This window comes from Neopsephotus bourkii, unplaced genomic scaffold (genome assembly GCF_033783945.1).
Source record: "Neopsephotus bourkii isolate Nb327-2 ecotype Australia unplaced genomic scaffold, CSIRO-AGI_Nbou_v1 NB_1680, whole genome shotgun sequence".
NCBI classification, from domain to species: domain Eukaryota; kingdom Metazoa; phylum Chordata; class Aves; order Psittaciformes; family Psittacidae; genus Neopsephotus; species Neopsephotus bourkii.
The window spans coordinates 621,412-648,993 of record NW_026902154.1 but is presented as its reverse complement, the minus strand read 5'-3'; the positions used below and the strand labels follow the sequence as shown (position 1 = coordinate 648,993).

The following is a 27,582-nucleotide window of genomic DNA, read 5'->3' as shown; positions in this document are numbered from 1 at the left end:
CACAAGAGACAGTGGTGACACAGGAGCCACCCCTGTCCCCTGCTGCAGCCGTGGGATGGCTGGGGTCTGGTCTGGGGAAACTTGGGAAGCAGGAGCCAGGCCAGACTCTGCACATACCAAGATGTAGTCGTCATACTTGGATTTCACCTGCAGCTGGACGCTCATCACCAGGAGCACCTCCTTTGTCCCCAGGAAGGTGGCGATGCCCTCTAAGAAGATCAATGTCTGCATGAAGTGATGGGACACCCCTGTTCCTCTCCTGCCAGCCCTGCTGTCCCTGGGGACACCATCCCTGCATCCCCACCTCAACCAACCCCTCTCTACCCACACCTGATGGTTGCTCTCCCAGCTAAGCCACACTGCACACTGGGTTTGGGTCTTGTTTACCACCCAGGTGATAAATCCACCTCCCTGTCATCTTCTGCAGCCATGACCAAGCACAAGGCTTTGGGGCCACTGGTTTACACTCACATGTTGCCTTGCTTACTGGGAGTTGGTGCTGAGCAACGGGAGGACCCCGGATTCTCTTTCTTCCTTCCCAAATGTACCACTGGGGAGCAACTCTGCACCCAAGTGCTTCCTCCCCACAGTGCACCCAGGGATCTATTCTGCATCTCCAGTCTTTGAAGATGCAACCTGCACAGGTGGTCATGGTACCAACCTCTCCATACCTACAAACCAGTCACTGTGGACCAGTGTGAGTATTGCTTGCTGCCTCTTCTCATTCCCAGCTGAGAAAAGGGACCGTAACCATAACTGCCCATCACCATCAAAGCAACAGGTTTTCCTGACACTGAGCCCCCGTGTTCAGTGGCTTGAGCTGCACATCCCAGGAACACGCCATGGTGAAGCTGGATGATGGGGATGCAGCTACCTGGCTCCTTCCTACCCCTTGTTGGAGCTGATGAGGCCGCAGAACCCCAAGAGCTTTTGTTTTTTCAATCAGAGGAGAGAATGCCAGGAGCAAGGGTACTTTACACCTCTCCTGTGCTGCTGGGGAGCGGAGGCTGTGCCTCCCCGGGGAGCTGGACCCACCAACACAACAGCTTCAGCTGTGCAGAACCACGTCCTCGAGGAGCCAGGGATGTTCCTCTAGGGATACTTCTGGCCCAAGGACCATCCTCAACACGAGCTCTGAGGACAACAGCAGCCCTTGTGCCCCACACCCTGCCTGGACCCCCCTGAACCACAGCTGGTGATGATGAGGAAGCGGAAAGCACCTCTGCCACCCTCATCACAGCAAACCTGGGCTGCGGAGGCCCCGTATGACACTGCCCACGTTCACAATGCCCTGCAGCAGCGATGATTTACCTCGGATCTCGGTGGGGATGGCTCTGTGGGACGCGGCCATGGCTCGGTCGGGGTGTGGGTGATGCGGGGCTCCTGGCAGCATCCCTGGGCGCTGTGGGGAAGGCGCCGGCTGGGAGGAAGCACGGAGGTGCCTCCTCCCCCTCCCCACGCTCACTCAGTGCCTCTTCCTGCCCCGTCAGAGGAGATTTGCCGCCTGAGCAAAGAAGCAAAGTGAAAGCGACGGTGCCCGCAGCCACCGGCATCGTCTCCCAGCCCTTCTCCCCAGTGCAGCTTCACCCGGGAGCAGGACACCCCACTGCTGCCTCCCAGCCAGGAGACCAGCATCTCCCCGTGGTGCCACCTTCAACAGTTCCAGGTCCATGGCCTGTCCCTGTCCTGCAGCCCCATGAGGTGGTGCTGCCTGAAGGGTGAAAACGGTGTGACAAGAGCTGCTCTACCCTTCCCAGCCCAGCCCCACCGTCTCACACCAGGAATAGGCAATGGGAGACCACCCCTGGCACTGTTCAAGGCCAGGTTGGATGGGGCTTGGAGCAACCTGGTCTAATGCAAGGTGTCCCTGGCAGGGAGCTGGAACTGGATGAGCTTTAAGGTCCTTTGCAGTCTGGGGTTCTATGATGAGGATGGGTGCTGGTGCCCACTGCAGGCACGGCTTCTCCACAGCAGGAATGACTCAAGTGTCATGTCAAAATGACAAAGCTGCTGCTCCAAAGCAAACACAAGAGGGCAAAGACTTGGTGGCCTCCTTGGAGCAAGCACATCAACCACCCTGCTGCCACTCTGGACCAGGCCAAAGCCAGCAGCACTCCAGGGTGGAGCAGAAAGCTGTCCTGTGCCCCATGCAGGGCTTCACTGGACCCAGTGCTTCTCTGCCCTGCCAGACTCAGGAAGCTGCTGGGGGGCGGCAGCAGAGCTGCTCTCAGCATTTTTCTGAAGTCTTCCTGCTGCTGCTGAAGCCCTTCCTAATAGAGACACTGTTCTTCCATCCTTCATCTGCTTCTCCAAGTCCAGCTCCATCTGAGCCTTTGGTTCAGTCAGCTCCATCCTTGCACGCTCATGCAACGTCTGCTCCTTCAGAGCAGCCTGTTTCCCCCCTTCTCCTTTCTGCTGGTTTCGTTTTCCTCTTCCTGCTCATCCACCTGGTTGCCTACCACGCTTGCCTGAATTCCTGCTGAAGACCTCCTTAGGTTTTGCATACCTCCCTAAGATGTCCCTGATACACAGCTGCCTTCTCTTCACCTGGAGACTCAGTTGCTGCAGTGATGTGAAGGCAAAGTAGTAGAAGATGTTAGTTTTCCTGCAGTGAAGCAGAAGAAAGCATGCTATGGGTGGCACCAGCAAAACCTCTGTCTGACACTGGCTGAAGAAGCAGTCTTGGACCTCTGTTCAGTGACATGGAAGGAGCGGGTCTTTCTAACATGGGGGAGCTCACAACCTCTGGAAGCCAAACGAGCCTCTGGCAGGTTGCAGCAGTCAGTCAGAGCTTGCTTCAGCCCCCAACCCATTCTGATGCCATTCTCCAGCACAACCTCAGGAGAGCAGCTCAAGCACCGGAGGTGGCAGCCAGGCCAAGCCATCAGCTGAGGCAGCAGTGCTCCCTCGATCCACAATAGCCCTGGCTTTTCCGTCATGGTCTAGGACACAGCTTTTCCACCACTGGGCTTGAGCACGGATGTTCTGTCCACATAAACGTTCAGGAATGAGATGCTGCCCTGTATCCGCATCCTCAGGAGCAGGCTGGGACGCTGCTCTGCATCTCTCCACAGCAGCTCCACCAAGGGCAAACCAGAAGCCTGTAGAAGGCACAAAGGCACAGATACTGCCCACAGGTAAGCCCAAATCAAATAAAAACCAGGCTCCATAGCAGGACTATTGACTGAGCAAGCATCAAGAAACCAGGCCAACTGAGCAGACCACCAAGTAACACACCAGGCTGAGCAGAAGACGACGATGGCCACAAGGTGAGTGCTCCAATCCCCACTGATCCTTTGCTGGGTCTCTGAAGAAGGTTCAAAAAGCAGTCCATCATAAAAAGCTGCTTAGAAATGGTTTCTTCCAGTGGCACAAGAGAAGCCACCAGTGGTCCCCTTTGGAGATCAGCCTCTTCCTAGGCCTGCTGCAGCAGTGGGTTGTGCTTGGCAGGGCAGGAGCTGCCAAGGTCTACAACACACCACCAGCGGACCAAAGACTACTTGAAAGCAACCACAGCTGTGGTCCTTGGACAAACAGGCCTCTCAGGCTCTCTTTCTTTTAGCCCACCATCTCTCTGAATACTGAGAGCTGAAAACACAAGCCCTGGATTCACTTAGACTTCGGTACAACAGTACTAGTTGCTCTGCTGTCTTGCACCAGTACTCAGTGCAGACCATGAGACCAGGTCAGAGCATGTGTGACACCTCTTTGGGACACCATCACAGGTCACCAGTTAAAAAGCCAAAGCAAAGACCCTGCAGCATCCTTCATGCCCCACTTGCCAGTGGTGGGCTGAGCCACGGTGTTTAAGAGATGATGGTGACACTGCTGGAGATCCGAGGACACCTTTAGTTCTGCAGCTCACCACAAAGCCTCCCTAGCTCTAAAAATACCCAAACCCACATCTCCTTCAGAGCACCGCCTGCCTGAAGCACCTCTGGGCTCTGAGTACACAAGGGCCTTGTGCACACGAGAAAGCACACGAGGATTTATCCTTCCTTGCAGAAGCAGCCCTGACCTTTCCCTCACCCACCTGCTGAAACAGGATCCCAGGCACCCACCTCCAGGCAGCTTTTCTTGGCGAGGTCAAGAACCATCCCTCAGGAACACAGAATGGTTTGAACTGGAAGGGACCTCAAAGCTCATCCAGCTCCAACCCCTGCCACAGGCAGGGACATCTTCCACTAGAGCAGGTTGCTCCAAGCCCCTGTGTCCAACCTGGCCTTGAGCACTGCGAGGGATGGGGCAGCCACAGCTTCTCTGGGCACCCTGTGCCAGGGCCTCAGCACCCTCACAGGGAAGAGCTTCTGCCTAAGAGCTCAGCTCAGTGTCCCCTCTGTCAGGTTAAAGCCATTCCCCCTTGTCCTGTCCCTACAGGCCCTTGTCCAAAGCCCCTTTCCAGGTTTCCTGTAGCCCTATTACAGCAGCTCCTAGTGCCTAAGGTCTGCCCAGAGCTTTCTTTTCTCCAGGCTGAACAACCCCCAGTCTATGTATACAGAATTAAATACATAGAGTCGTGCACACACACAGCTAGTAACATGTACCACAGCCTCACACAGGTGCGGGGCAACCCGCTCTAGTTCTCACATTTTTAGTGAAAGTTTAGCAACTCTAGTGCTTTTTACGATTTCATTTTAATGGTTTTAAGTCATACTGTGCCATCTTCAGCAACTCCTGTTCTGAAGCCAGCAGTACAAGAGGTAATACCCCGAACTTAACAGTGTATAGGTACCCAACTGCTTACTCTCAGCTGCTTTCCCAGGTAACTAAGAAGATACAACACAGAAACTGCATCTAAGTATCTATCCAGAACGAAACGGAAGTAACATTCCTGCTATTTAAACCATCAGCTGCACATAAGCAAAAGGAAGAGCAACAAGAACTTCCATACCATTTCCAGCTCAAGCTACAAACGCTGACATTTTACACCACCTTTCCACTATAAACTCCTTCACACAGCCCCAGCTGAGCAAGCTCAGCTCTCTCTACCGCTACGCAACAGAGATAGTGTAAGGAACAGGGACCATGCCCTGGCTTCACCACAGCCCTGACACTTGATTATGTGTATGCTGGCCTGTGGTGGTGACAGAAGAGCTGCTTGGTTCCCTGCTCAAAGAATGCGGCTTTGCATTCTGGAGACCACTGCCAGGTCACCCTGAACAGATACAAAGAAAGCAGGCAGTGAGCACACCTGTTAATCCATTATCATTTATTAGCTGTACAGCAGTATATTTTCCTTCCCAGCTTTCAAACCCCATTACATATTTTATAACAGTATTTTTTATTCCCCATGTTGGCTTCCTAAAATAATGAAAAATATCACACAGTACAGCTAAGTACAAAAATGCATCAACCTAGAGTCTGATAGCTAAACTGATAGCTCTCTTGAAAGCGATACATAGAAGAAAAATTTGTTTGAAATCAGCAAGACTGAGGCTCTATAAAAAGCTTACATATTTTAACATGTGACGGTTCATATACAGGCATCATTTGTATTTCACATTATTCCTTTTTGTCTTTACCAAGAGATCCAAAATTGTGGAATTACTGACCTATTAAAATTCCTTGGCCCAGGTTTGGAGGGCTGCAGTGACCCACTTAGAAATCACCACTTCTGCCTTAACACAGGATTCATAAACACAAAATACAACTACAAGACAGAACAAAGAAAATGTAGTTGTGAAATCGTAACTCAAAAAGGTGGTTAATTACCCATGTTCCAAATGTCACTTCTGTGTGCTTCAAAACCAGATTTCAGGTGTGGGTTTCTCTTGATCTGCAAGCAATAGTCTGGGTATGTCTCTTCTCTACACGACTGGTTATCAACAGCTTTTCCAACATTTACACTCTATCCATTTGTCTTGTCGTTTAGTTTGAAAAGAATACTGGTGTTTATTTAAACTGCATTTTTGCATACCTCTTAATTAATGGAAAAAGGTTAAAATGTAAAAAAAAGTTATTTACAAGCTTGACCATTACAGAAATGCTTTGCAGAAAGCAAAGCACAGTAAGGACAGAAACCAGTTGGAGCATGCCAAAACTACTGTGTGCAGCTGACTTGGGGAACCGGAGATAGTCAGTGGGGAAAAGCAAAAAACATTTTAGAAGTCTAGAACCCTCCCAAGTCTGCATTTACAGTCAAAAACACTACGGAGAGAAAGATGCTCAAGGACTCTGGGAACTGGAAGGGCAAGTCCGGAGTAGTTCACCATGTACTCTAGTCAAGACTTCTGCTTTTTTGTATGTAACCATGTAACCACGGCCCCTGGACCAGCTTTACAATGCAGTTCAGAGCAAAACTAAATCAAGCATCTCACAGTAAATCCTCAAGGACTCCAAAGTATTTGCTAACGTTCCATGATCCTGTAATGCTAACATAAAACAGCAACTTCTAGTTAAATCACATTCTAATATAACTTTGAACTTTTTATTTCCCAGTATGTTTGGTAAAATGGTCTAAACTGGTGCATTTCCCAAAGCCAAGAAAAAAGATAAAACGAAAAAATAGATTTGAGCCGCTTAAACACAGCCCAGGCCAGTTCAGTCAGCCAACGTGGTCTTCCTCCATCACCGGTCCATCATGCTGAGAATCATCTCAGGAGTGAGGTCTCCATTGGGAGCTTCCACTACAGGAGGCTGAGTTTCCTCCTCTTCCTCTGCTGTTTCCGCATCAGGTTCTTTCTTTACTTCAACTATAATATTTTCAATTTCACCAGTGTTCTGGTCTTCAACCTGAATGATTGCTGCAGCTAGAAGGGCAGAACACAAAGGGGGAATGGGGGGAGCAACAGGGTTTTAATGTGATTTAAAGCTGGCCTGCAAGCCTTACCTGGTAACTTCTCAGTAGACACTTAAGACTCTTCCATGGAAAGGCCCACAACTCACATTCCCACATCACTGATTTAACTCACCTCATTCATTCAAGCATCTATTTCCTTGCCCCTGCATGAAGACATGCCACCACCACAAAAGTTTCAGTATGTCTTGTGATATTAAGATATTCCTCTACAAAACCCATCATCCGAATTATCAACAAACAAGAGCATAGCCATGTACGGGCATAAGGCAAAACTTCAAATTCAGGGGAATATAGTGATGAATTCAGCAAAAATGTAATTCCAGGTAGGACACACGCCACGCTTGTAGCACTGAGCAGCCAAGCAAGCCACTGGGGAAGCCATTACCCCTCGAAGAAACAAATTTGCCCTTACTGCTTTGTTCCTAAAATTCATTTACTCACTACTTTGCAGTTACAGATTTCTAGACTTACAGAAAAAGCACTGCAGAGTTGAAACAACATCTGCATTGATGCTGTGCTCAGAACTACAGGCCTGAAGCATCTTGTTTTGTGATAATACCTACAAAAGTGTCCTCCGGTAGGTATACTACAGGGAATGGACTAACAGCTGCTTTACCAGGAACTGTATACACTTAGTAAAGACACTGTAACGTGCAAAATGAAGCGAGCAGTTTGCACACCTCTGAAATGGAATACTACTAACAAAATAGCGTCCTCTCCTTTTAGCCCATGTTCCCTCATAACCAGGAATCCCTTGGAACGAATTTCACATCAAGGTGAGCTCTTAGCAAAGCAGAAACAAGTACAGTTAGCTACTTTTAAAATAAGCTCACTTGAGGGGAGCAGTTCTCCTACAAGAACTGCCAAATCTGAGGAAAAAGCAGCTCAAGCAAGCAGTGTAACGTGTTTCAGTTAGTGACTTACGCTGGGATTGTTTTGTTTGACTGGCAGCTTTGCCTGGTGGTCTTCCTCTTCGTTTCTTACTAGGAGGTGGTGCAGGAGCCTCTTGCTCAACTTCTGGTTCAGCCTCAATTTCTACTGCTGTCTCCTCTTCATCTTCATTATCATCCAAATCTGGTTCAGCATTTTCCTCTGTAAGAAACACGGTACCAAGTCAGTCTTCAGTTTAAACAAGAATGAAACCATCCACAGAGAACCACCATCAAATCCACATCCAAAAGGAGTGAACTCTGATGACAAAGGCAGCAACCAAGACCTGTACTGGTGGCAGACTGTTAGTCTGTCACCCACACATTAGAGAGAACAAGTTGTCCTTCAGAAAGCAAAACCAAACAGAATTGTTAGGTTACATGAAAGCAGCTCCTCTGCACATCCACAAAGGAGCTCAGAGAGACAATGGCAGGAGGGGAAAAAACACTACACTGCTGAACTACTCCAAGGCCCATCAGAACATCTGGGGCAAGACCAAAACCAGACAAAAAGCTGTAACAGGTGTCAGAACAGGGTAATACTGTTTGGACAGCAAATTTATGGCACTTAAAACTTGTAAGGGTGTTGTCCACTGCAGAGAAGAATGGCTTCACTTGTGAATAAAAGAGCCACTGCATAAGGCACGCTCTGTTTATCTGACTGAAGGGGAAAAAAAAAAAGAAACTGCAGATCTATCAGAGAAACACAACCCTGGATAATGCAGTTCTCCTAGGAACCTGGTTAGGACCTCTTCCTCACCACTACTCAGCTCACACTAGTCAACTTCTCACATGTATCAAATGGCTCCTGAGGAAGTCAACCCATCTGAGGCTGACAGGATTCTCTCAGTTCACCAAACAAGCATGACTTCTGACAAGCTTCTCTGAACAACTGTTTTGAACCCAGACCATATCAAGTAAACACGACTTTGGGTTTCAGAACAGGCTAATTCCCAGGAAGCCTACAAATCAGACATTAAAAATCAGATACTCCAGAATCCCACAATTTAAAATACCTTCCATCAAGGCAGTTATCTTATGCTTTCTGCCTCCAAGATATTTTCATATTTCAAATGAAAAATAGTTACAAATGCTTTATTCAACAGACTGCATTAATTTTTTGTCGAATGTCATAGGTATCACACAAACACAAGTTTAAGCACTTAATTCTATAGTCAGTCAAGGTTTGCACAAGCCATTTGACTACACTCATCCTATAAAACCTGTGTGCCACAGAAGGATCTCAGATGCACATTCTCTAGCCAGAAAGATCTCTGTTCTTCCAACCTACGCTCCTTGATTAAGTACATAAAGCACTCCAGATGAAAGACTAATTAATCAGCAACTCTGCTTCTGCAGAATCATCTTAGAACTGACTGGTCTCGAGACTCTAATTGGATTTTTCCTGTTCAAGACACGACTAAGTTATCTCTGCTAGGAGGAAGCCTATGCCCAAGTTCTTTCTTCACAGACAGTACTGCAGGTAAGGGGATCATTATTTGCTGGAACAGCCTGTCATGTCTCTGTTCTTGAGAAGCTTACAGTAGCCACCCTATTATAAACTGCACCTAATCCATCTTCTGGCATCCTGTCCAGGAAGTCAGAAGTCTTCTAAAACCATTTTCTCAATACCAGCATACATGCAAACACAGCCATGAAGTAGAAGATATCACCAGCTCCTTGACCCTTTTAATTGCCTCAGCATGCCTTTTGTAACAGTCCAAAGACTGTCAGCACTATATCCACCATTCTCTTGGATGATGCAAGCCTTCCTCCGCAGAAGCGGTCAAGCAGTTCAGCAATGGGCATTGTCTGGACATGCCATCCCATAGGAGTGAAGCGGAAGCATGTACTACTTCATAGCAGTGTACCACAGAAACCCAGGTTTTCTTTAGGGACACTGAAAACATTAGCAGAGGGTTTCACAAACAGAAGAGCGGGAAGGACAGCAACTGCACAGCAAGGCAAAGGGCATCAGACCATGTTTTTTCAACTACCTGTCTTGGAAGAGAATCTGTACAACCCCTCACAGGCACTCACAGAATGGTTAGGATTGGAAGGTCACCCAGTTCCAACCCCCTGCCACAGGCAAGGACACCTTCCACTAGACCAGGTTGCTCCAAGCCCCTGTGTCCAACCTGGCCTTGAACACTGCCAGGGATGGGGCAGCCACAGCTTCTCTAGGCAGTGTGCTCTCCAGTGTCTCACCACCCTCACTATAATTTTTTCTGCTTAACAACTAGATAAAAGCCTTTCAAGTGCAGAACCAACCTGCAGAACAGGCAAACTAATAGTGAACCTCAGGCCTGTTTCCTCAGAATGTACTGAGCTGTTTCTTACCACTGTCAGAAGAGTCTTCTTTCTTAGACCGCATCTTTCGCTTTCGGCCACGTTTGCCTTTCTTTGTCTCTCCTCCGTTCTCTCCTTCCCCACCATCTAGGCCAGAGCAGTTATCAGCATGTCTGGCCATTGTGTTCTACTCAGAAGATTAAAAACACAATAAAAAAACACAACATGCACTGAATTCAAGAACAGGTGTTCTGGCTCTGTATTTTCAAGCACATTTCTGGTAACTTATGTATTTATTCTGGGGGGTAAATTACATTAACTTTTATGAATAAAGCTGTATTTTCTCATTGCTCATGATGTCAAGGTGAGTATGTGCTAATACTACCTCTGAATTACACCCCCCTTTTCCTCTCAGAAAAAAAATGCTCTATTTAATCAACACTGTGCTCTTTGCCTCTCCCACCTGTCCTTTCGTTCCCCTCCATGTTCCCCTCCCCTTAACTAAAAGCCTCATTCCACCCCAATTACACCCACAATTCATGTATTCCTTTACCCTGCGAGTGAAGGTTTTGCCACACTTGGAACAGACAAAGGCAGCAGGGACAAAGTTGGGATCATGGTATCGTTTGAAGTGCATATCAAGAAGCTGTTTCTGACGGAAGGTTTTATCACAATGGCTACAGGCATAAGGCTTTTCTCCAGTATGGGTCCGTTTGTGCATGACCATGTGCCGCTCCTGACAGAGACAAGCAAAATGGGATAAGTAGCGTAAGAATTCAAGACGTGGATACAGAAGAGCAAGTTTTCAGCTTAAAGGAGGCCAAAACGTTTTCCTCAATATCAAGGAAAGGATGGTTCCACGGGAATGTGAGAACATCTTTACTGATGGCGTATTTTGTACTAGCTACTTCCATCCTATCGAGACTCTTACCCCTTTTTCAACAGGTAAATCAAGGTTGTGGCTTAGGAGATACTTCTCTACAGGGGAGCACTACATCAAGAAGCAAATACCACTGAACTTTCCTTCACACAGGTTTAGAGAGCTGATTTGATCTTGACAGCTTGTCGAACTTAACAGCCAAGGTCTCCACCTCCTATTTTCAGCTCCTGTTCCAACACCAGTCCCACCAGCTTACCTGTCTGCATGCATAATCGCACTGGTCACATTTGAAGCGCTTCTCATTCTTGTGAGACTTCTGATGCTGTATGAGGGCATATCGCTCATGGAATACTGCGTCGCAGTAGCGACACTTCTTGCCCTGCTCAATGTAGGAATGCTGCTTTCGCAAGTGGACACCTGAGAGCATACAAATCAGAGGCTTTAACCACCACGGCTTCCCAAGCAGGCAAGATTAGCCTAAAGTACCCTCTGGGATCATCCCTCCACACACCTCGAGCTCAAGCCAAAAAAGTGAAATAGTTAATTTAGAATGCAACTACAGACCTAAAAGACTTGTAGTTAAGAGCAACGAATACAATTTCTAAACTGAAATGGTTTGCAGGAAAACTCCATTAAGGTTTTCCACAGGACTCTAGATTTGGTTATTAGTCACAAACTCTGTGGGTACAATACACTTGCTTTTGATAACATGTTATTGTCAGACTACAGTGTCTTGTGGACTGTTACAGAATCAGAGAATGAACCAGGTTGGAAAAGACCTTCAAAATCATCAAGTCCAACCTTTATGCCAGCACTGCCAAGTCCACCACTATACCATGTCACTAAGGGCCTCATCTATGTTTAAGACTACTCAGGATAGCTTGGATACAGCCAGAGACCAGGTAATACAATGGGGAAAGCAGGATTTCCTGCAGGATCAGAAGTCATAGTGACAGGGCTAGAAGGCAACAGGGATACCAGCAGGTAATTCCCAACGGAGGTTTTAGTGATTTCTTTAAAATCCTCCAACTGAGAGCATACCGCAGCTGCACAAGCTAGCTTACATTAAAGCATTATTAGAAGAAAAAAAATCATAGCTAGCATCAGTTTTTCTCTGTTGTAAATCAGCATATTTGCTCCTGACATCAACTGACTGCCATCCTCAAAAACTGCAATTTCCATTTGCCTTTACTGGAAGGGACCCTGACTTCTTACTTGGGTGATATTCTGTTCACAGTTCTGCCAAACTGTGGCTTCTTCCTTCTCCTCAGCTGCTCTGGGCATGATATTATTTTCATCTTCTTGTAGAACATGAGAGCTTTCCTGGTGGAATCATACTGGGTACTGCTCACTAGATCAAGACCTTCCTACTGCAAGGGCTCAGGGCTGTTGCGGCAACTCAGTTTCTCTTACTCTGTGGCACACAGCTCCACATCCTGGAAAAAATTAACTATTTGGTCGAATTCAAACCTTTTAGCTTCATGAAAATATCTCTGCATGAAACTTAATGGCCTCCAATGTGCAGGAGGTCACTACATGACCTTTAAGGCCCTTTCCAACCCTAACCCTTTCTATGATTCTATGGTTATTGAGACCCCAATCCATATGCAATTGTCATCTCAGTCCAAGTTCAATAAATGCCTTGCACCTATGGGCTGAAAACAGTAGCTTGCCTTGTATGCTTGGAAAACATGCTATATTTTCAAGTAATTAGAAGAAATGGAAAGTTCTTAGTTTGCAGCAACTATTGCAAGCTAGCTAAGAGGCTGTATTACCAGCCACATATCTAAGCCTGAGCTTCACATTGTACAGTTACCACAAGTATTAGGTTACAAGAGACAGCAGTTGGGTTATGTGAGCTGTAATTCTGGAACCACTTCTGTGAGATACATACCCAAGTCACTCTTTCTCGCTATAACAGTATCACAGTGAGGACAGTGAAATTTGGCCACATTCTCCGTGTGCTTCTGCAAAATGTGCATCTTCATGGTCCCACTCTGAGTGAAGCGAGCATGGCAGATGTAACATTCATATGGCTTCTCTCCTTCACGAAAAAATAGGACAAGTACTTTTATTAAAGAGAAATCTCACCAGGAAGCCCCGAACAAAACAACCTCCCAGAACTCAGAACAAACAGCTAATTGATAGAAATAGTAACACTAGAAAAGAGCTCAATGATGTGTCTTTCTCTAGAGGTTTTAGCTCCAGCATGCTCCTTTCTGCAAAGAGACCTGAGTTCAGTCTTTAAGCAAATGAGTTAAATTATTACCCTTTAGTCTCAGAAATGCATTAAGACCTACAAGCATGCTGCCAGAAGACACAAGTGGAATCAAAGTTTTTTGGAGGTGGAGGTTCTGAATGCTCATGTATACATGCAAGGGCATTTCCTCCTCACCCCTCCCTTCAATTTTAGTGATTTAGTTAATGTGGCATTCCAGTAGCATTCTGTGCTAAAACCATCCTTATATTTATTGAAGGTAAAGTTCAGGTCTTTACTAACACACATGAGATGCTTTTGCAAGTACACTCAAGATGAAACTGCAAATGGCTATAATATTCTGCTGGAAGCTAAACACTGGTAATAAAAGTTTCTTCTGTTCCTACCAGAAGTGCCTGTATTTTACCACCTCACAATCAAACTCAGAAATCAGAGTCCTCTAAGCTCATTTCTCAGTGCAGGTTATGAATTTACTAGTGCTTACAAATCACAGTGCATACTGTTCAGCTGCAGACTCTAAAAAGTTTTTATATTAAACTACCAAATAGCATTTCTTTTGCTGTTTAAGCATTAGCACATATTGTACACAGCTTCAGCATTGATACTAAAATCCCAGGACATTAATACCAGAGTGGGTCCTCATGTGCCTCTTCAGTTTGTAGGTATCCCTGCTGGCATAGCTGCACAAGCTGCACTGGAACGGACGCTCTCCGGTGTGAGAGCGGATGTGGCGTTTCAATTTGCTAACCTGGAAGTCAAGAATAAGACTGAAGTTAGCAGAGAGGAGCAGGTCAGATCACCACAATACCAGAAATCAGTCAAGAGGTAAGGCAATCTGGTTTTACCTTGTCACTAAACCAAACACTTCAATGCCACTCTCACACTGCAGAGCCACTCACCCTTGACAACTCCACCTCCCAACCTCATTCTGAGCCTTGTTTGATGCCTGCCTCACACTCAGTGCAGCCCAATTTAGAGTTTTGTTATCAAGCATCTCAGCATTTTAAAACATGTTAAAATTAGAATGCATCCCGGAGAGAAACAAGAAAGTGTTCTGAGAAAAAGCAGGACCCCATGGAACATTGTGGGGATCAGTGTGCCCTGCACAGGATTATTTTTCTCCACAGGTGCTTCACTGGGTCCTCTCCAGTTGCTTTGAAAAACCTGATAAATCCTTTTGTTACCCAGAAGAACAAAAACCTAGTTCTGCAATCAACAAAATGACTTAATTCCTTTCCTCTTTTGCTTTTATTTATAAGGTACAAATGCAGCTGAACACAAATGTTAATGCAATCTCTGCTCCAGCCTGACCTCCAACAGAGGTTGCTAACCACCAACCTCTGTCTACAAAACACAGCATGAGCTCGCATAAGGGCCTACTTGGTTAAACCACAACAACATAATTTATTCAGCATTCAAAACACAGGGCTTAGAATTACAGCAATGCAGCCACAGTGTGGGTAGGAAAAAAAGCCCCTGCTCCCAGCTCTCCAACTGCAGCTCTCTTCCACTGCAGACATTCCTTTTTCTTTTTAAATTATGTTGCTCATCATCTTGCTCAAATTTGCTATCACAGTATAAAAGTTGTCCTTAAGACACAATCCTGCACAGAGGCAAGCATTAGTAGCTTTCAAGGAACACGTGATTTTCAAGGAAGCTTCACTGAGAGTAAATGTGACAATCACCCAGTATTAGCAAAGCTACTTTTCACCAACATTGAGGCAAATGCTTGTTGGCTTTGGCTACAGTCACCTTACTGACATAAATACACTACGTGCAAAAGGCGTATTTCTAAAGTGGAAGGGTTCACCTCTAGTCTGAAAGCACTCAGATGCAGGAGATGGCTGCCTGCTTCAGCACAGAGCACATAACAATTCCTGCAATCACCTTAAAGGCCAAGTAATCTAAGAAACAACGACAACTATTCTCTACGAGGAGAAAATGGGTATAACCCAGGATTTCTGTGTTTAAATGCTCTCAAACTGTTTTATCATTAACTGAGGAAACCCCACCACTGGCTTCCAAGAGCAGACCTGATTTACAAGTTCTTTTGCTCAGAGCCTTCTGAGCAAAGCAGCAAAGAAAAAATGGCTAAGAACACAGTGTCTAACAGATGGTGAACAAGCTTTGAAGCCTCCAAGGAAGCCTTCAGTGCTGTAGCAACCAACATACCTCCACACTAGCATAATCACACATTGAACATTTGAATGGTTTCTCATGGGTATGTTTGTAGCGGCGATGCCGAACCAACTCTCCACTGGTCACAAAGGCCATATCACAGTCTGGGCACTTATGAGGGCGAGTACCTAATGGTTTGCAGCAAAAGAAGAGACAGCGACATTGAGTGATAAAAGGAAAAAAACAATCCCAAACTGTGCCATATTTTAAGTACTGGATTGAAGATATTAGGGCATTATACCCTTTCAGTGAGGAAAAGCTCCCTTATTTTTCTGTCACTTGGTGATTCATAAATTTCAATCCACCTAGTTAGACATAAGTACGCAGAAAAAACTGAGGGATATGGATTACGCTTTTCTTTCAACAGAAAGGTCACAACCACCTTAAGTGTAATTACAGTTCAATTACCTGTAGTTTTAGGCCAGAAGCTTTAGTAAGAAGCAACAGAAATGTGCTACAGTTCCTAGTCATAAGTTTTACTGGTCCAGTTTCTAATCCACTCCTTGGGGTTAAGAGGTTTATTTTTATTTTCAATTCCTTTATGTCTAGCTCCAGTCTTATTCTCATCTTACTTTTCTGCAAGCAGCAGCAACACAAAGCTCATAACACAAGTACTAATACCCAGGACAAATGGAACATCTCTACAACTTCAGGTGATGTCTGACCACGCTCATGATCAGTTTTATACTTGTATACTAGACAAATTCTGCACGTGACCTAGCTAGGCAGAATACAACTTCATTTGTATAAGAAACAAACAACAGCACTGCATGGTCCTCTTTGTCAGTGACTGTAGTGACAGGACAAGGGGCAGTGGGTTCCAACTTAAACAGGGGAGATTTAGGTTGGATATAAGGAAGAAATTCTTTACTGTGAGAGTGGTGAGACATGGAACAGGCTGCACAAGGAAGCTGCTCTATCCCTGTCAGTGCTCAAGGCAAGGCTGGACAGGGCTTGGAGCAACCTGCTCTAGTGGAAGGTGTCCCTGCCTGTGGCAGGGGGTTGGAACTGGATGAGCTTAAGGTCCTTTCCAACCCAAGCTGTTCTATGGTTGCTTCCTTTTCAGCCTGTTCCATGAGAGGAACTGGATTTGAGACAGATCCATCCTGGTTTTCACTCTGTTCTAATGACAGAGCAGATCCTAGAGAAACAAAGTGTGCAAAAGTAGGAGTACCTGTGTGAGTGTTGAGGTGGTTCCTCAGCAATGTGACTGTCCGGAAAGCCCTGCCACACAGATGGCACTTATGTGGTCTTTCATCAGTGTGGCTTTTCATGTGGCGGTCCAAGTTGGAACGACGCGGACAAGTGTAACTGCACAATTCACACTGGAATGTCTTCTTTACACCTAGTCATGAAGGAAATAATCTTTACTCTTGACAGTACTGTGGACTACTGCGTAACACAAGAGATCAGCGGGGAAAATAAAATATTCTTGGAGGTGTCACTACCACAAGAAACCAGCATGTACCATTAAATCCAACTGCTTATCCTTCAGAACAGTCATTGCCTATGGTTGGCTTGGCTTCAATTTTCATCAGTATGCATGCCAGCACTCAGTGTTCTCTCTCTGCTCTAAAAAGGGTTCCTTAACTTACAGCTTTAAGAAAAGTCAAACATACCTATTGCTGCATTTTGCACTATCTTACCTTCCCCAGCAATTGATTAAGAAAAGCCCCACAGAACTATTTATACTGTTGGTTCCTGATGTAAACCACATGTACAAAAACTCTTACATAGGTACTGCAGCAAAGAGAAAACCCTTTTCAATTGCGGTCCTATGGGAATACAAGTGCCACAGCATCCTGCTTGAGAAAATTGAGCTCCTTTACAGCCTAGATGGAGGAGATGGGAGAAAAAAGAGAGCCGAGTGCTACAGTATAAAGACTAAGTGTCACTGGGCTTTCCTCCCACTTGCACCTACTCAGTCACTTCAATCATCCTGCAAGGTCCCACCACAACAAACACATTTTCAAAATCCGTTTGCAGAAAGGGAGCTTACCTTTCTTTTTAATTTTTGTTGGTTTAGGCGGCTTCATATTGCCCACCACCTTTTCTGCATTGACCTCAGACAACAAACCCTCCTGCTGCTCCTCTTCAAAGTCATACACGGAGACATCCACATCTTTGCCTTCCTCAGTGTAGCGAAGCTTACTCTTTTTGTTTTTCTTTGTTTTTTTGGCTGGTGGCTGGTAGTCTGGATCTTTTTGCCAATTGGGATCTTCTTGTGGCTGAAGTTCGCCTTGTTCCAGTGTCTCCACCTCACCATTTGCACCCACTTTCACTACTTGGAAGCCTTCTGGTAAAGGGAGGGTGTGACATATCATGGGCTCTCCCTCTTGCAGGCCTCCTTTGGAAACCTCGTTTTCATAAGCTCCCTGAAGTTCTTCCACAGACGTAGTGGCAACAGGTACAGTCACTGGTACAGGTACTTGGACCAGCTGAAGCTCCCCAAGGTTTATGGGCTGCTCTTCCATATTAACAACCTGAAGTGTTATGATCTGTGTGTCATCCACTGTGGCCTCCGTTTCTTGAGGCACTGCACCTTCCATTACTTCAGTCTTCATCTGAAGAAGAGTTGGATCCAGCTGCTCCATCATCACCATCTGCACACCACTGTTGACATCCTGCACTACTTCACCCCCATCTGCTTGGTTTGGTGGTATGTGACAAGCATCGTCCTCTTGCCCACCTTCACGGCGTCTTTGATAGGTTTTTCTCTCTTTCCCTTTAATAAAAGTTTCTGACTCCTCCACGATAGCTTCGACTGCCTCACCTTCCATTTCAACTTCCTGCTGTAAAAACAAGAGAATGAATGCCACACACCACCCAGTAGAGTTCAACAACTGCGTAGACCCTACAGAGGGACAAGCAGCCTAACTGAAAGCAATGACTTCAACAGCAGCATTGTGTTGTCATCATATGCAGAAGAGGGATTTGAGAACTAGAGTCTCAACAAGCCTATGAGCACTGGGAACCATGGCAATCACAGAATGCTGCCTGGAGTGAGAAAACTGTGCCAGTTTCTTGGAAAGGAAGGAAAACAAGGAAAAGAAATTGATATGTATGTTCCAATTTCCCAAAGACCACAAATCCCACAAGCAAGAGGTACAACAGTATCATTCCTTACTGATCTTGTCACTTCACACAGCTTAGCAATATCAGAGGTAGTCTCTGGCTGTAAATTTTAAAGGCACAAAAATAACATACTTTTATAAGTAAAAAAGCCAACCTTAAAGAAAGCATGACAGGCAAGAACTGCAGAACTTTTTCAGGAAGAAAAAGCACAAAGCATTGAGCACAGAACTGAGCACCAGAGCAGAGGATGCTGCACGATGCCCTCTTCAGGCCGAGCGAGCTGCAACAGGCAGAGAAGGCTCAGGTAAAATTTTACTTCAATTTAAACGATGTGGACTCAGCTGTGGACTCAATGATTTATCATGATACCTGGGCAAAATCTGTATGTAGTCACAAACTGACAGTACTGAGGCTAAGCATTTTGGTGCACACAAGCATAAGGTTGAGGTTTTTTTCCTCCTCATCCAGCATTATTCTCTGCAGTCAGGGTAAAATATGAAACTCCTGTGTTTTCATTCAGCAGGAAGTTTGTTTCAAGAGTAATCATACAAATAAGAAATTATGATGCAGCAGCTATCTTCCCCTCTCCCCCCAAATTAAAGTAAGAAAGATTATAGTAAAGGAGCATTTCATAAGTCTACCTCTGTTTCAGGTGGTTTACTTGGGAAAAATGAAAGCAGATTCCACCACCATATCAAATATATTCCCTGCATTAAGGTACAACTTATTATAACCCTCACTTAAGTGTTAAAATTTAAAGATCAATTTTACTGTTGAAGCAAGTAACAAAAATTAGTTTCCTTACAAAGGTTGCGATAAAATTCTGATCCCCATTCCCGATTTGGTAAGAGCCTTCCATACTTTCCCACTGGAAAATGACTGGCCTCTCGGACCAGCTAAAGGAATCTGTTGAACTTGTCTTGGGACATCAACATTTGTATCTCACAACATACGACTTTCAAATATCTACACTTCACCTTGCATTCTCATTTCAGATGCACACAAGCTTGTAATACACGAACATGAAACACAGCGTCAGTCTTCATCACAATTACAAGACCTGTAATTGTGACTATTTTTAGAGTCCTTGCTTTACTGCCTCTTCTAGTGCCCAGCACTTCTGTAGTGACACCACTACAGCTCACTCTTCTGCAGCCTGCTTAGACTAGGGACATCTACTCCAGTATTGTCTCGACTCATCCTGTTGTGGGCAGCAGCAGTCTCCAGAGGGCACCAGATACCCAGAAATACCGACATACGGTTCCATGTGCACTCCCTGCAGGGATCCAGCCTCTCCATCCCTTCACCACCCATCAGCTTGTCAAGTCAGAGCAAATCCATATGGACAAACAGCTTAAGAACACACGATGATGTAACTACTTGACACTAGCCAGCAGGTGATCCAAACAGAGAGCTGGTCTTTGGCCTACAACAATTGCAATCAGAGCAAACTGTATTTCAATTATCTCAAATACTTTCAAAGAGAAAGAAAAGGGTTGTCAGGTGACCAAGTCTCTGAATAGGAAAAGGAAGGACAGAAATAAATAAAATAAGAATATAGTAAATAGCTGTAGGAGTAATAACAAAAGATTTAAGGCGGAAAGGGAAAAACAGCAAAATCCCATCTGCAGAGCCTTTTGGCATCCATTTTGGTGCCTTGTAGCAGAAGAGAGATCAGCATCCTTCACACAAGCATAGGCAGGTCTGAGCAGAGGTGGGCTCTCATAAGGACCTTCACATCTATTGCCTATATCAAAGTTGGTAATGAGCCTACGTTCACCCAAAAGTCAACCAGCAGGCCAAGATTTGCCAGTGTCCTCTACCTGCAAAAGCCACTCCAGTGGAGTCAGCAGGAAGGCATCATCTGACACTTGCACACCAGCAAATCCTGTGTTCACCAAAAATGGGTCACTCACCTGAAGACTACAGCATGCAGCTCTGCTGTGAGAGAAGTTTGCCAGCCAAGGAATGCAGGCTTGCACCAATATCAAAGAAACGTCTGCAGGCAAGTCTTCATTTAAAGGATGCTCACAATGGAGGTGAACATGTGTGTGGAAGTGAGAGGACTCTTACAAGCATTCAGTAAAGAAACTAAGACACCTCTATTTCTTCCAGCTCCCTCTCTGATCTCAGGAACACTTGCCTCTTACTCTAGAGAATCTACACATCACTGCCCAAAGAATCACAGAATGAACCAGGCTGGAAAAGACCTCTAAGATCATCAAGGCCAACCATTACTCCAGCACTGCAAGGCCACCACTCAACCATGTCACTGAAGGGCTTGCCTACACACTGTGTTAACATTTTCAGGGACAGTGACTCCACCACTGTTCTGGGCAGCCTGTTCCAGTGCCTGACGACAGTGAAGAAACTGTTCCTTATCTCCAGTCTAAACCTTCCCTGGTGCAGCTTGAGGCTGTTTCTTCTTGTCCTCACCACATCCTTCTGCGAAGGCCAGACCCAAAGCTCAGATCTAGCTAAGCTTGGGCGTCCTTCCACATCACAGCCTCCTGCCACTTCCTATTAACATTCCCCCTGGTTCATTCTGATTCACACTTCCAGTACTCCAAATTTCAGCACATGGACAAGCATTTTCTCCAAGCTATGCACTACAGGCTGTTCCTTTCAGTAAATTAATATGAAAATTACTGTTTTAAAACCAGGCTCCTGCCACTAAGGCAAATGTCGCAGTATTTTGAAGAAAACTACAAACCTCTCTAAGTTACATTAATGATGTATCATAAGGACACAGAAATTATACAGGAATCTTGACAGATGTCTTGGCCAGCTCAAAACTCATGCCGAGCTGCCAAGATTTCTTCCCAAGAAAGTGTGGATTTTCTGGCTACAACTGGGAAACACAGGATGGCTTCTAAACTTGACAGGAAAAAGAGCTTGGCAAAAAGCATGGGCCCTTCCCTACTAAATAAGCTCTCTGAAAAGACACCATCCCTGCTGCAGTGAGGGCTGCACTGCCTGCTCCTGTCACTTCTAAATCACTGTTTTAAAGATTCTGGTGTTTTGTTTTGTTGGTTTTTTTTTTTACCTTAATCCTCCTTTCTCATGAAGCAGGTTATAGGGAAAGGTTTTATTTTTCCTGGAAGAGTCACCAGAAGATGCCATCAACTCACTGGATAGGATCCTGCAGCTTGCTGAGGATTTTCCATTTTCACCGATTTTAATTTAAGTGGATCTTCCTCAATTTTTAGAGATCTACACTCCTAGAAATGAGCCACCAGAGTTCCAAAATACTGGAAACTTTTTTTCAGAGGACATGTTGTTTCCTACAACTAAGACCATTATCATGGAACACTAGGAATAAAAATCAAATGCGTATCCCGCCATATGTATCCTGCCATTCTCCTAATCTTTTATTTCTGGGTTTTATCTTCAGCTCTCTTCCTACTAGTTACTGTACCTTCTACCAACAGCTTAGCTCCACAATGACTGAATCTCAAAAGGAAAACAAAGCAGGAAGTTAACAGAAGATGATTTGGTAAATCAAGACTGAAGAAAACAAAGAGCTTCTACAATGAGAGTGACCAAGGAAAGACCGAACAACTGAAATCTCCATCGAAATTCCCACGTAACAGCTTGAGATAGTCTTCACACACATGCCTGTGGCAGGTGGCTGGAGCTAGATGGTCTTTAAGACCCCTTCCAACCCACAACATTTATGATACATTGATTCTGTGATTGCCCAATGTGCTCCATCAAGTAAAATGAGACTGTCACTAAACACTGTCACAGCTCAACGCTCTGTCATCACAATCCAGCAAGCCACTTAAGAAGTTCTTACGTCCTAACAACAGACCTAAGATTTCCCAAATAATTTATAGGCAGCTCATCTAAAAATTAAACAGGTAGAAATAAGAGGGGATGCGTATTTGACACAACTGACACTTTATGCCAATGACAGGAGTCAAAAGGTGCTCGAGAGAAAGCAACTTAATACTAAGAGCCCTACTGACTGCAGCGCAACTACAACACATTTTGCCATTCGGGGTCCCCTCCAAAAGCCTTACACTTAAGCTAGCAGAACATTCAGCCTGAATGTTTTCAGCTTCTTTAACATTCAGGAGCAAGATTTAAAAAAGCTTCTAGTACAACAAGGCTGGTAAAACTCAACCAAACAACCAAAAGAAAAAGACTGCAAGACACAGAATTCAATTATTGCAGTCTGCAACAGCTTTGATCTTCCTTGGAGAAGCACTGAAGACAACTTGCTGCAGACGTCAGTGCAGACAGTACAAACCCAGAGAAGGATGTTTATAGATTAAGGATGGCTACTGCATGTTCTTTCAGCTGGGTTATTTATTATAAAGCTACTGTCACTATGAGACATTTGCCCGCCTCTCAGCCAATGTTACAAAAACAAACCCTGAACTGCATCAAGCCTCATGATCCAAATAACAGCAAAATGTTTATTTTTCTGCCAAAGTACAGCCTCACCGAAAAACTGTGGGACATGCAAAGCAATTGAAGAGTAGATTTAGTGCTGTAATGTACAGCTCACTTGAGGAAACCAAATAAAAACAAATAATCAATAGAAAGAGTGAAGCCGAATGTTATCAAATTTTTGGCATTCATAAAATAATGCAAATAGCAGCAGCTACATTAGTGCAAGCAAAAAAAACAAAAAAAAAAAAAAAACTCCACAAAAAACACAACAGAACTCCAAAAAGCAATCCTGCAACACATTCAAACTTTGTACTCAGTCAACCCACGTCCACATCCCACTCCAAAATTGTCATGGCTTTGACACTTCTGGATTTGCCACTTATTAAAATTGATATGGGAGAGTTAAAACATAGGAGACTTACGTTTCTCCTGCATGTCCTATAAACCTTTGAAAACTGAAGGGAGGAGCAAGCAAGAACTTCACCTAAAAGACTACAGTTATTCAGTATTTCTGACACTTAAAGATTAAAAAAATCCAATGGGACAAACAGGTATTTTTTCCTTCCCCCCGCCCCCCGCTCTTGTAGTCAGTATGTATGTCTAAGTATTTAAGGACATTAGCAGATGAAAAGTTACTGCAGAAGACTTTGGCCGTTCTCCTTCCCCACTGAGAGACAGCCATATTTTTCCTCTGAACAGCCTCCCAACTAAGCACAGTCAAAGACAGAGCAGTTTAAAAGGTAGGCAGCCTTCCCATCTCCTCCAGCAGGGCTTCCCTGACAAGAGATGAACATGGCACAAATATAGCTTTCTCTAAAGCAAACAGACATATATAAACCACAAAGCACTAAGTACAGCCTTTCCCAGCACTGCTCTTACTCACTATTCACTGCAATTGCTCCTTATCTCCTGGGTGTATCAGAAGCAGTACCAAATCCAGAACATGAACTAGCTGGATGTGCGGCCTCTTCTCAAAGGTCCACTCTCTTGGTTTAAAACCATTCCAATAGCTCTCTACACGGTGCAGCACTCCAATCAAAAAGTCCTGACACAATGTGGGAAGTGGTAGGAAGATGCTTGAAGAGCTCTGAGCAGGACTATGCATCCCCAGGCAGAGTTTTCTACCCTGGTCTCAGCACTTCACAAACACAGCTATAAAGCTTTTGAATTCAAAGTGGTTCTAGGAGTACTGCATCCATGGTACAACACTCAAGAGAAGAAGCTCAGATGGATCCAAGCTGTGTATGAAACCAAAGACCCACAGGCTGTCCAGAAGTCAGATTATATAAAGGAAAATTTCATACTAAAATCTCATCCATTCCTGTTAATTGCTCACAGAAATGCAGATAACTAACAGCATCCAATTATAAATAATAGCTGTAACAAAAGCTTAAGAATCTTGTGTTCAATTCTTTAGGAACCAACTTTCCCTGTTTTTCATTTTAAATACAAGCCTAAAAATGTGAAACATACTTGATAAAGCTTATAAAGCTTAAAGGAACATGTAGCACCCTGTGAACAACTTGGAGTACAGTATTTTCAGTGCTATCACATGCAAAACATGAAAGATTGAGTAGAAAGTAAGAAGCTGGGATAAGTTTCTTATATTAAGCAACCTTCTCATGCTGGAAACTTAAAGCTTTCATTTGCCAACTGCATTAAATTCAATATCCAGTGGCTGTAACTTCTATGCCCACCTTCAGCTCTTTCCTCATTTCCTCCTTGCCACTTTACAACATGGGCACTAAACCCAACCAATTAATTCAAATATACTAGTTCACAAAGAGCTACTGCAGCTTTAAAAAAAAAAAAAAAAAAAACAACAAAAACCCACAAAAAAAAGTGCTATTATGCAATTGGACTGAGAAATATTTTTGCACCTTGGAGAGAGTAAGGAAAAGGAAAAGCAAGAAACCTAGAAGGGAAGAGTGAAGTCCTGCTGGTGATTACCTAATCAAGGTGTCTGTGCCGGAGGTGTCTCCTCCTAAATAGGGCAGGGAGAAGAGCACGTCTTTCCAGAGAGTGATTCAAAGTTTGTAAGTGGATCCCTACACTAAATTGCCATCTAGAGGAACCCACCTTTCCCCTGCGTCAACCAGATACAAGATCAGATTCTCAACTCCCATAATGGCTTCCTAATCCCTGTAAGACAGGAAACCACAGCTCTGCTGCCGAAAGAGCTGCTCTCCCCTTCCCCTTCCTTCACACTGATAGAATTACTCACTCACCAGAATAAACTTGATCAACTCATTCCAGATGAAAACTGATGCAGAGAAAAATAACAGTTCATTATGTTAGAAGATGTTCCTGATCCAATTCCCAGCAGGAATGCTTGGGCAAAGGTAAGGGAGCAGGTTCAAACTGCCACCAGCTTAAAGCTCGGAGCAAACCCCAGCACCAGTATAGCCTTGTGTCCCGAAGCTAGGTGGCTCTACTCAGGTATGTCCCTCCCCTCCGTGCTATCCTGCCACCCACCCACCCAGTCTACAGGTCAATTGCTGTCTCAATCATCCTGCAGCCTTCTGGGTCACAGCCAGTTTGTGGGTGCCTTCCTGTTTAAATCCAATAGCATTTAACTGCTATCAAACCCACACACTACTCTTCTATTCAATTAGTAGTTAATTATGAATGAAAGTTACCTTTTACTTCTGCTTATGTGAAGATGTTTGAAAGATGTTTGATAACATCTGCTTTCAGCCAGATGTTACCAAAGCAATCTTCACCTTCTCCCCTTATGAGCTCCTAAGAGCCCAGCCAAGCCACCATCTCCATGGCTACAAGACATTCATTACCTGCAGTTAGCTTGACGTAGAAATAGGATCAAAAAGCATCCTGTGACAATTCTACAACTGCCTCCAGCCTCCCCCTGCCATCTTAGCCCCCTCCTTCCTACCTACAAAATAATCTTCCCAGTTGCTGCTCCTGCCCAGAGCAGAGCTCTTTCTAACAGCATGTCTTGTGAAATAGTTCAAAGTGGTAAGACCTTTCATTCAGCACTGATTCCTATTTTTCAGTCAGCAAGTGACTTTGTTGAACTACTCAGGATAAAGCTAGCCTGGGACTTCGGATCAAGAACTCAGGGGAGGAAAGACGTGCAACATGCGAAAATGGATGTACACAGGGTCTCCCAAAGACAGAAGGAAATTCAACTCTGTATCTCTCCTCAGCTGTCTGCATCACAGGGTCCCTCTTAATCCTTACACCTGACAGTGGTAAAGGCCCCATGGTCACAGCTCTTCCAGCACTAATCCTGCTAGCTCTGCTGTAGTAAACTGTAACCTGCAATGGAGAGGAAAATGTCATGTAACAATGACAACTGCCTCAAACTTGCACTGTGAAGAAATATTCACAACACACCCATTTCCCACACCCCCCCCCCCAAAAAAAATAAAATTCCTGCAATTACCAATAACAAATTCTATCCATGTTGAATTCACTTGGGCTATAGCTAACTTTACTTGACATGGTAATCCTTAATAAAGAAAGCAGTCTGGTAGAAGCTTTTCAGCTTTATTTCTGGAAGAACCAGTTTTTCCTTGTTTTTCCTTTAGATTTGGAGAATTCAAATTTTATTGAGAAGGTAGTAGGGAAAATTTTAGTAAATGTCCTTGTTCTCAAAACTTGTTCCTTTCTTCCTTAATTTCTCCTTCCATTCCTAGCTAACATTCTTTTACATTTTGTTTTTTCCCTACTTCTTCCAATAACTGCTACTGCAGTCTCACCAGATGAGCCATTTCTTTAGTCATACACAGACTTCTCTAGTTAAAGTGGGGAAATGCAAATAAAACATTTCCGTATCAATAATTTTCGGGGAAATGTTTCCCTTCTTAATCTATTAAGAAAGCTATTCTGTTTTGCTAACCTGACAATTCATTTCAGAAGGACAAACAGGCAATTTTATCAGGTGTAAAATACAGAAAGATTTACACTTTAAAAGTAGCAGTCACAGAGGAATTTCTTTTCAACTGATGCTAGATCATAAAAGTAATCAGTCCCTCCCTTTTAGAGTTCTTCATAATATAAAAGTGATGAAAGAGTGCACAGAAGACCACTGGAATACTTGCAGGTAATAAATTGAGAACAATGTAAAACTATTTCAGGTTAAAACAGTCTGTAAAATCCACTCCCACCAAAAGTAAAGTCTACTACTGACAGCAGATACCAGAAAAGGTTAATAGTTTTCTTAGTAAGTGTCTGCAGTCATTTTTCCCCTCACACATGAATTGAGGCTTTCATTTAGGCTATCAGCAAACTGCTAACAGCAAAAAAAGATGTTTCTTCAAAATCAGTCTGACCAGAGCAGGATTCTTTGGCTTCTGATTCCACACCCAAAAAGAGACCAATGCAACAAGTTTCATGGCATTCTAGACTTCATAATAAGCTACAAGTGTTTGGATTTTGTTTTCCTCTAAGGCTTCACCTAGATGAATGAGTATTCAAGAATTTTTTGAGGAAAAAAGCCGGTGACATGGGTCCCATGAACAACAGTTGCCCATGCAGGAACTGTGAGTCATCTCACAAATTACACCCTGATGCATGTAAGGAAAACTAAAGTCAGTGCTAGTAAACTTAATGTCAGGCTGTCAAACATAAAGGTGTAGTTTACTGTTGTTGCAGCACGGACAGGAAATGCCATGAGAGCTTTGTTCAAAAGGAGGTGGACAAGACAAATTCCTGGAGCCTAAGTTATCCTTGCTTTGGAATCACAGATCACAGGGAAGTTTATCCAAATTAATAAATGTTGGAACAGACACAAAAAGAATCAAACCCAGGCGAACCCTATACAGTGGCCTTCATGCTAAAGTTCCTAGTT

General features: G+C 44.4%; 2 protein-coding genes across 9 annotated transcripts in view; both read right to left on the bottom strand.

Annotated features, from left to right (window-relative positions):
• The window catches only part of CARMIL2 (capping protein regulator and myosin 1 linker 2), a 30,365-nt gene extending 28,841 nt beyond the window's left edge, over window positions 1-1,524 (bottom strand). For both annotated transcript variants that reach the window (XR_009728853.1, XM_061375941.1), the window contains exons 1-2: window positions 1,312-1,524; window positions 118-209 (exon numbers count right to left, since the gene is read on the bottom strand). Coding sequence is in view for 1 of the 2 variants with exons in the window: in XM_061375941.1 (XP_061231925.1) it covers window positions 118-209; window positions 1,312-1,393 (174 nt within the window). In the remaining variant the exon portion in view is untranslated. The remainder of the gene's footprint in view (window positions 1-117; window positions 210-1,311) is intronic.
• A 3,670-nt stretch (window positions 1,525-5,194) lies between these two features.
• The window catches only part of CTCF (CCCTC-binding factor), a 33,504-nt gene continuing 11,116 nt past the window's right edge, over window positions 5,195-27,582 (bottom strand). For 3 of the 7 annotated variants that reach the window (XM_061375911.1, XM_061375908.1, XM_061375910.1), the window contains 10 exons: window positions 17,293-18,085; window positions 16,468-16,638; window positions 15,288-15,421; window positions 13,743-13,863; window positions 12,792-12,941; window positions 11,154-11,314; window positions 10,571-10,753; window positions 10,069-10,204; window positions 7,724-7,891; window positions 5,195-6,749 (listed from right to left, as the gene is read on the bottom strand). In XM_061375911.1, coding sequence (XP_061231895.1) covers window positions 6,568-6,749; window positions 7,724-7,891; window positions 10,069-10,204; window positions 10,571-10,753; window positions 11,154-11,314; window positions 12,792-12,941; window positions 13,743-13,863; window positions 15,288-15,421; window positions 16,468-16,638; window positions 17,293-18,073 — 2,187 coding nt within the window. In that variant the 5' untranslated portion in view covers window positions 18,074-18,085 and the 3' untranslated portion in view covers window positions 5,195-6,567. Of the gene's footprint in view, window positions 6,750-7,723; window positions 7,892-10,068; window positions 10,205-10,570; window positions 10,754-11,153; window positions 11,315-12,791; window positions 12,942-13,742; window positions 13,864-15,287; window positions 15,422-16,467; window positions 16,639-17,292; window positions 18,086-25,970; window positions 26,049-27,582 lie in introns of all 7 variants that reach the window. The other 4 variants (XM_061375913.1, XM_061375909.1, XM_061375912.1 and 1 more) reach the window with 2 other exon arrangements.